Here is a 9,085-nt window from a genome sequence, read left to right on the forward strand (position 1 = left end):
GCATTTAGGGAGGGAACAGGTGAGGATTTCCAATGTCTTGGTGGTGTATTTGAATTTATTTAAATTTAGAAAAACAGCAGTCTAATCAGGGAATAATTAATTCCTTCTTCATTAGGGGCCTTCATGTGTGCCTTTTGCATATGGATGAGCTGCAGGGTCACACTGTCCCTCTGAAGAGACAGTTGCAGAAGGTGATAGAGCTGGATGTGCTCTCCAGGCACTTGAGCACCTTCCCTTTCTGTGCCAGTGCTCCTCCCCCACCCCCATCCCCACACACCTGACAAGGACTCGATTCCTGTGGGCAAAAAAGGGAAAGGTTAGTGAGGCTTCCTCTCTTATCCTCTTGGACCCCTTCCTCACTGCCCCAAGCCTCCCATCAGCACTTCTTCCTGCACCCTCAGGTTCTATCCAGCCCTCCCTTCCACCAACTGCAGGCTGGGATCTCTTCAGGCCCAGCTGGGTTGCCTCAGAGCCCTCCTCAGCAGCTTGTTTGTGTTGCACCTCTGCTTTTATTTGGTTCATCACTTCTTGGCCCTGCTCTGCTTCCTTCCTTTGTAGCAGTCTGTCTTTTTCTTAGGGTTAGGGAATCTGATGCCCTGAAAGCACACACTGCTCTGGTCCTGAGAAATAGGCTCCTTCCTCCCCACTCACCACCGTGCGCTGCACGAACTCAGCCACACTTCCCTAAGTACATGATCAAGCTCCCCAACACCTAAAACACACACCTACCAACCCATGCACATTCATAATTCAAGCTGCAAAGATAAATACATGGAGGCATACACAGCCCAGGGCAGCCCAGACTGCCTCCTCACACATTATGGTCTCCTCTCCTTGGAGCTCCCCATTTCCAGGGAGCAAGTGGGGCACAGATGGGGGTGGGGGGAGAAATGGGACCTGGGTGGTTACCATGGCAACAGAGCCTAGCAACAGCTGAGAGGCTGATGTGTAGGCTTTTGCAGGGCTGTTACAAGAGCCAAACCTAGAATTGGGGGCTCAGAGGTGACTGATCCCAGCTGGGCAGCCTGCATTCCCCGCCCCCCAGAAACACCCCTTGATTCCACTCCCACCCTGTCAGAGAGGGCAGAGTGAGGAAAGCTAATGAGAGTTAACTACAGGGCTTCTAATGCTTCGTAGCTTTTAGGGGGGCAGCTGTGGATGGGGGCAGGTTAGGGAGCATGGCTGAAAATAAACCAAGCAGGGCTCCTTTTCCTGTAGCTCCCTTTCATCTCTTTCCCATTGCTTCATTTTTCTCTTCTTTCACCCTTCACCCTCCACCTGGTCTTATCAGCTCTTTTTCCTTTTCTTGCTTGCTCTGTTCCCGTCCTTTTATATAATTCGCCCTTTACTTCCATCTCCTTTCACATGGTCTCTCTTGACCTTCACTGGCAAGTAACAAGCAAGCCACTCTTCCAGTTTCTCTTGCTCCAGCTGCTCCTGATCAGGACTGCTCCCTTAGTTTCTCTTTCTTCCATTTAGTCCCAAGTTAAAGCCCCAAAATCCCTACTCCAGGTCAGAGCAGGCCAGGTCACATTGGGTCTGGAGAGGTTCCCCGACCCCACCCTACTCTTCCTCATGACTGCCCGTCGCCTCTCCTCCTGTCCTCTTTACAGGGATCATAAGGCAGAACCAGGGGACTCGAGTATCTTGCAAAGGCTTTATTTGAAAATTTTGAAACTTACATCCCACAAGAATTCAAGATTATCACCACAAGAAGAGATAATACAAAAATATATATCACAGCATAGGAGCCAGGTAAGAGAGGAAGAAGGAAGGAAGGTGGAAAAAAAACCAATGAGAAGTAGGGACAAATCTGAGGTGAGGAGGCAAAAGGAGGGAGAGTGGAAGAACAAAGGCAGGAGGGAAGGAGGGATGTGAGGAAGCCCGGGAAGGGGAGGGGTAGATTGGGAGGTAGAGCTCCCAATGGCCTTGAACCATCTAGCTCCAGTCCCTGGTAGCCTCCAGGGAATCAGGGAGGCCCTCAGGGAGGCTGGGAAATGGAGGACTAGCTTGGGGGGCTCTGAATTCTAGAGAGTGACACACAGAGACAGGCAGGACAGACAAGACAAAAGGGGCTTTGGAGGAAGGGAAAGGCAAATGGGAGCCCCTTTCTCATGGAGTGCAGCAGATGACTCCCCAAAACCCATACAATAGAATTTAGCAGTGGGTGGGGAGAAGTGTGGGGCCTCACTACCCCTGTTCCTATGGGGGAGCCCTCAGGGTAACGAGAGTGCCCATGGAGTAGATGGAGGTGACAGTGAAACACATGACATAGAATAAGATGAGGCTATGACATATGGGGGCACGAGGAGCCCCCAGCTCACCTCCCACCCACCTCTGGGGCAGCATGCAGGAGCCACAGAAACTAGATCAGTGGGTGTTCATGAGGGAGAGAGTGGGCACGACACACAACACCACAACATGAGGCCCGGAAATGCATGTGAGAGGAAATGGTTAAGTCGCCCACTGACCACCGAGTAAGCTGAGCATGGAATGTGGGAAGAGAAAGTGAAACATGTGAAACAAAAGGGAGAATATGAGGGTCAGCAGAGGGGAGAGAGGTGGATGGGAGAGGGTGCCGAAGACTGGCTGTACAAGAGCATGAGTGTGTGCAGTGGCCCATGAGGGTGAAGGTGAGTGTGCAAGGCTTTCATGTGAGTGTGCAAGGGTCGGGATGGGGGACCAGAAGCCACAAATATGTGAGGTCCCCTACTTGAAGGAGGGCGAGTAGGTAGGATTGCCTGTGGGGCCAGTGAGTGTTCCAGAGTGGTGTGCAAGGGCAGGAGCCAGGAGCACCTGCGGCCCCAGCTCCCACAGCTGCCCCACCCTCAGTGGGATGGGGGCTATGCCGGCCCCTTGGCCTCCTGCTTGGCGGCACCCCAACCTTGGGGGGTATCACAGATTCACCAGGGGAATCCTGAGAGGAAGAGGGAAAGGGCACAGTCAGGAACCAAGGGGTAAGCCAAAATTGAAAGGGAAGTCCAAGGCAAAGAAAGGGAATTGAGGTTAAGAGGGCAGAGCTGGAGATAAATGGCAGCATGAGAACAGGACATAGATCCACAGAGAGTGGGAGAAGGAAGGTTTCCCCCAGGGAGGAGGGTCCAGGCCCCTTGAGAGAGCCAGAGACCAGGCTGGGAAGGAGAGCCAGGAGCTCTGGGAGGGCCAGGCCTACCTCCTCCCCGTCTACCTAGGAGGGAGTACCCCCAACCACAGCTCCAAAGACCTAAATGGCCTCCCCTCCCCCCTCCCATCCTTTTGCCCCGGCCCTCACCGGTTCAACTGGAAGGCTGGAGCCCCCTTGGGCTGGGGCATCCCAGGCCGGGGTCCCCCTCGGGGCTCCTCATGGTCAGGGGTGGGGGTGGGCGAGTCCCCAAAGGCCCCCAGCACAGTGACCCCAGCTGGCGACAGGTCTGTCAGTGGCTGCTGGCTCTCCTCCTGCCTCAGGGCACCTTGCTGTCCTGAGGGCCTGCGCCGCTTCTGGCTGCGGTCCCAGCTGGTGCACCAGAAAGAAAGGTTCTTTTACACACTTAAGAAGCCCCCATCCTGGGCCTGCAGGGCTGGTCACCCCCAGCCTCCCTCAGGAACCCCTAACATCCTATAGCAGAAAAACTGGCCTCTAACAGTTACCTACACCAAATCTCCTGAGACCATGTGTCCATAAAACTGCTTCCCCTACCCAGCCCCATCCTCCCAACCTGGTTCAGATCCCTAGAATTAGTACCTCCTCCCCACCAATAGGTAGAATTGCATCCTCCCCCATGCATATCCAGAAGAACCATTTCTCTCAGCAGGTATCTTGGCAGGTTTAGTTCTAGTTCAAAGTCAGCTAATGACCTGGACACCTTAATCTAATGATTCTCTCAGTAAAGTGTGAAGGACTGAGTGACCTGTTATTAAATGTATGCAAAAAAACCCTCCAGATTTGCTCCCTGCTCCCCAGGCAGCCCGAAGAAGGGATTCTGCAGACTGGGTCAGTTTTCTCTGTCTTGGAGGAAATGGGGACAAGGGATGCCCACCAAAGCCCCCCTCCCCCAACATAAATAATCGCCAGCTCTCCCATTTTATTTGTATTTCCCTGGGAGAATGAATCTGCTTTGATTTCTCACTGTCTCCCTGACCCAAGACCTTTCCCCAGGTCTTGGCTTAATCTACCATTTCCTATCCCACCACAGCAAAATTGCTGCCTTTGCTCCTTCCCTCCTTCCAGCCAAAAAGTTCATTCAGTCCCAATCCACCAATGCCCTCCTCCCCCAGCTTACCAGAACTTGAAGATGATGCCAGTGGCCACGAGAACAATGATGATAGAGATGGTAATTGTGACATAGAGCTGGGGGTCCACACCTGATTGGGGTGGGAAGAAGGTTTTAGGGAGGCTTGAGGCTTGAGGTAGTAGGAGAGGGGGTTGGAGTGGGGCTAGGCTTCAGGTTCATTAAGCTTGAGGAGGGCTGCCATTTAAATTCACATTCGAATCCCAATTCTTTCTGGAGCATCCCCCTCCCTTTATTCTATTCATCAACTTCCCCTGGAATTTTTGGCCTTTTTCCTCCCAAATTCTTTTTCACTTTCCCAAACCTTCTGTATACATGTGATGAGGAGGGGGCTCCAAGGTAAAAGAGAACCCCTCTCTCTGTACAGCAACCAGGGGATGGAAATGTCCATCTCTGCCCTGGCCTTACCCCTAAACCACTGGCCCTGTCTCTGCACTCCCTGAGCCTAGATGTCACCTTGGAGATCCTTTCATCCATGGTGTTCTGCACAGAATACACCCACTCTGTTTTCAAGGTCCAGCTCAAACGTCAATTCTTGGAAGATGTCCTGATCCCCAGGGAGAAGCAGTCTCTCCCTTTTCTTAAAAACATGCTGTGTGTGCCTCTAGTACAGCACTTATTACATTGACATCCCCAGTGTCTTCTCCAGTGGACATGAGCTCCTCAAGGACTCAGACATATCTTCATCTCTGCCTCCAGTGCCAGCATAGTGCCTGACACATTTGTAGAAGATAACAGACAAGGCCTCTGTTGCTGCCCTTTGAGTCCTTGACCAGCCTCCCCACTCTCATATTCCTACCAGCCTCTCCCATTCCCACTCACCTTCCCCACGGCCCCCAAACAAGAATGGCCGCAGGGTGGCAGGCGCTTCTCTAAGGATGATCCCATCTCCATCACCCCGCATGGAGTCTGAGTTGGGGTGTGGGGTAGCCAGCCCATGGGGGGCTGCAAAACCATAGTCCAGAGGCAGAAATCCAGGATTTGCAGAGTTGGGGTCCCCCCCATCCTCTCGAGACACTGTAGGGCCCCATACAATAGCCCAGGGGTACTGGGATGAGGGTGGCCCCTCCTCAAAGCCTGATGGGGTGGCAGGGGGCGCAGTTCCTGGCAGGACTTGCCGCCTTGATCTTGGGACCCGGGGGGATCGGCTTGGCGGGGGTGCCCGCTCCCACACACACACATGGCGTGGGGCTGAGGGGCCTCCCCGGGCACAGGGGGGACGGGCTGGGGCTGGTGGGGATCGAGGGGAGGAGGAGCCTTGAGCAGGTGGTGGGAGGGGCAGCAATAGCAGTGGCCAGAGAGGGAGGAGGTGGGACAGCAGCAGTGCAGGCCTGCAAGAAGGGAGAAAAAGAGGGTGAGACAGAAGCCCATCTTGGGCCTATGTGTGGGGAGGACAGGCTCATACAAGAGATCCCCAGCTGTCCCCGTCCAGGCCTCTCTGCAAAAGCAGGTGGGCCTTGGGAAAACTCAGCCTCACTTCCTGTTTCCCTAGGGTCCAGCCCTCAAGATAGAAGGCCCTGGGTGGGCCTAGGGGGGAAAGGGCCAAGACCTCAGGGAAAGTGAACTCCAAGGTCCCTCTGCTCTGCCAAACTTACCACATCCTAGACTCCATGTCCGAGATCTTCCTCAGCTGTGACCCAGATTTTCAGCCTTTACTGGAGGAGAAAAGGGGTTGTCACATCCCCACCCTGCCCTGTGTACTTCCCCAGCGCATTCATCAACCAATTCTACCCCCATCTCCCCTCCCAGGCTGTCAGCTGCCAGCTATGCTGCTGCTACCCAGGATCCCCTGCTGCTGAACATCCTCTGGGGGAAAGAAGTCCCAGAGTGGCTCCCTGTCTAGCCCCCAGCCCCTCTCTACAACTCCCCAGGTCCCTGTTACCTCCCCACTCCAGGGTCTACTCTCACTTCTAGGACTGGCTTCCTTCTCACTTCCTCTGCCCACAGCTCCTAGCTTTTCTTGGATCTTAATTTAGAGCCAAGAACCTTGTGATTCCTTGAGCACCTACCGCTAGGGAAGGAGTCTGAGAGTGGGGGAGGGAAAAGGAAGTCAATCTGAGTGTGCGAGTCTGTGAATGTGTGTGGCATGTGCACAGGGGGAGCATCCCAGCCTGCCCACCCCACTTGTAGTCCAAGGCATTTCTTTAATGACTGGCCCCAGAAATCTGCATCTTCAGGAGAGAGGGCATAGGAGATGGAGAGATGGAAGAAAAGAAACAGATGGGTGTAAGAAAAACTATAGAATATAATTTTTGCTCAATGTTTAATCATCCAAATGTATAGGTGCCTTCTGAAGGGAGGTGGAGTTGGGGAGAGGCCACCTTCTCGAATGTAGGTCTCTTGGGTAAAGAGTCCTGGGAGAATTGGGATGGTTGGTTTTGAAAGAGGAAAAACGTTCTCAGGGTTGAGGATAGTGGATCCAGGGGGCCCAAGCTCCCCAGAGTAAATGAGGATGTGACACCCTGTGTCCTCTGGATTCTGGGTCTAAATCTGTACATTAAGTACTCTCAGAGAATAACAGGAAATAAGATGGAAAAATCCGGGGAAAGGAATGGAGAAGTGGGCAGTGGGGAAGAGATGTGAAGGGGTGAAAGACCCAGAAAGGGAAGATGGGTTAGGAGAGAGGAGGGAGGAGAAGGGTGAAGAGGAAGCAGGCATGGAGCACCAGGTGAGGGATAGGAGTCAGTCCTGAAAAAGAATGACCTGGGAAGCGGGGTGGGTACAGAAGACTGGAAGCTTGGAGGATGCTGAAGGGAGAACAGGATAAGTTAAAGGTCGGGGAGGGAAACTGAGGGTAAAGGGGTCACAGAAGCAGGGGAAGAAGCGGGAATGGCAAGAGGAGAAGGAAGGAAAGGTCCAGGTAGGAAGGGAAGTGGAGACCGTGGAAAGGGAAGGGAGAAAGGGGTAGAGAAGAGCAAGGTTGGAGAGAAAGGAAATGGGAAAGGAGAGAGCATAAGACTGAGAACAAAATGAGAAGAGGAAGGGTTGGGGACCCAAGACGGGAACTGCAAAGATGGAGGAGTTGGAAATTGCTTCTACCGATATAAAGGGATATGAAGCTATGGGAAGAGAAAGGGATGGGGGCATGGTGGGAAGAAGGGAGAGGGTGCCGGGAAGAGAACGAAGCTGGAGGGAGGGAATAAGGAGTGTAGGAGCGAACCAGTGAAGTGGAAAAAGGCTCGCAGGAACATCCGTGGCCAGCTGACTCCAGGACTCACTTGCCTCTCAGCCTTGTGCACCCCCCGCCCAACCGACGTCAACTCCAGTCCTTGGACCCGCACCTCCTTTAGCCACCCCTTCCAGGAAGCCCGCAGTCCCCAGGCTGGCGCGCCACCCCCACCCCTCTCCTCGCGCCTCACCGACCTGTTGTGCGCAGGAGACGAGCTGGGGGTGGGGCGGGAGACATGGGGTAGGGGATCCCAGCCCCATCTCCAGCGCAGCCCGGAGCTCGGCCCTCCCACAGGCACGCGCTCCCGGCACAGGGCTGGAAAGCGGCGAGAGTGGGGGCTTGCGGGGGAAGAGGACCAGGAGGTCGGTGAAGGGACTCCGAGGGAGGGAGCGCCTCGAGCAGGCAAGGAACCCGAAGCAGGAGGATGCAAAGAGCCTGAGCCAAAGGCAGAATGGAGGCAGCCGCGGGGACAGTGGATGTTGCGCTAGGAGAGCAGGATGGAGCCGGAACCGGAGGAGGGATGGAAAGCACCGCGGGGAAGGAGCGCTTCAAGGCTTCAAGGCTGGAGCCCGGGCGAGGGACCCAGCGGGGAGAAGCGGGGGCGAAAAGCGGAGAGTCGGGAAGAGCAGGGTCGGGCTCCCTTGGGTGGGGGCGTGGGGGTCCCTATCACTCACCTGCATGCCTGGCGCGGCGGCGCGACAGCTGCGGGCGCTCAGGGCTTCGCGGAGCTGACGGGTTGCTGGAGCAGGTGGGGCACCAGGCATGGTCGGGGGTTTGGCCGGCCGCGGGGTGCTGGAGAGGGTAGGGGGCGGGCGCCCGGGACGCGGGGCGGCGGCGGCGGCGGCGGGAGATGCTCGGCTCGGCTCTACTCGGCTCGGCTCGGCTGGGTTCGGCGCGGCATCTCATAGCGCTCGGTCCCCGCCTCTCCCCCTCCCGCCTGCAGGCCAGGTTTAACCCTGCCGCTGCCGCGGCTTGAGAGTCACACCCGGCTATGTCCCAGGTGGAGAGCTGGAGAGGGCAGCGCAGGATGAGCGATCGTCTGATTCCCGGGGTTCTGATGGCGGGCTTCTCCTCTCTTCACCCCAACTCTATGGACACCCATGGTCACCTAAGTCAGTTTCTGAGATTCTGAGTCACCCAACGCTCTGCGTCCGCAACAGTTTCGCTCCTGGTCGAGAGTGCCGAGTACCCGGAGATCAAGGTGGAGGTGGCAGTGAAAACCTTACACTATCCTGTTTTATCCCAATAACTTGAACCCCTAATTCTATTTTGGCACTGCTACAATACATTCTCTTGAAAACAACTCAGATGATCTTTAAAATAAGTAGATTTAGTCGCATTACTCGGCTTTTCTAGCACTCAGAATATCCAAACTCCTTACCATGACTTATAAGGCCCTATAAGACCAGCCTCTAGGAGCTCTCTGATTTCCTCTCCTAACAACACTCCTTATGCCCAGCTACACGGGACCTGATCTATGTTCCTAGAACTGGAGGAACCACAGGGCCTTTGCACTTGCTGTCCCCGCTGCCTGCAACGTTTTTCTCTGGCTTTTCACAACGACTCACTCTTTTCATTAATATTTCACTTAGATCCAATGTCACCTCTTTTGGGAGGCTTTCCCTAACCTCTTTATCAAAAGTAGCTT

The 9,085-nt window shown here is 54.8% G+C and overlaps 1 protein-coding gene across 2 annotated transcripts; it reads right to left on the minus strand.

The window, feature by feature from the left end:
* Nucleotides 1-1,638: 1,638 nt before the first annotated feature.
* PIANP (PILR alpha associated neural protein) lies at nt 1,639-8,315 on the minus strand. Of its 2 annotated transcripts, none has more exons than XM_006914637.3 (6): nt 8,112-8,315; nt 5,864-5,923; nt 5,091-5,599; nt 4,260-4,341; nt 3,272-3,493; nt 1,639-2,917 (listed from the first exon to the last, which is right to left on the minus strand). In XM_006914637.3, exons 2-6 carry the CDS (start codon nt 5,878-5,880, stop codon nt 2,896-2,898), a joined length of 852 nt encoding a protein of 283 aa, XP_006914699.1. In that variant the 5' UTR covers nt 5,881-5,923; nt 8,112-8,315; the 3' UTR covers nt 1,639-2,895. The 2 variants fall into 2 exon arrangements, with proteins under 2 accessions (XP_006914699.1, XP_024904596.1); XM_025048828.1 differs by lacking the exon at nt 8,112-8,315 and adding an exon at nt 7,632-7,977.
* Nucleotides 8,316-9,085: the final 770 nt, after the last annotated feature.

Source organism: Pteropus alecto, unplaced genomic scaffold (assembly GCF_000325575.1).
Source record: "Pteropus alecto unplaced genomic scaffold, ASM32557v1 scaffold94, whole genome shotgun sequence".
Classification (NCBI taxonomy): domain Eukaryota; kingdom Metazoa; phylum Chordata; class Mammalia; order Chiroptera; family Pteropodidae; genus Pteropus; species Pteropus alecto.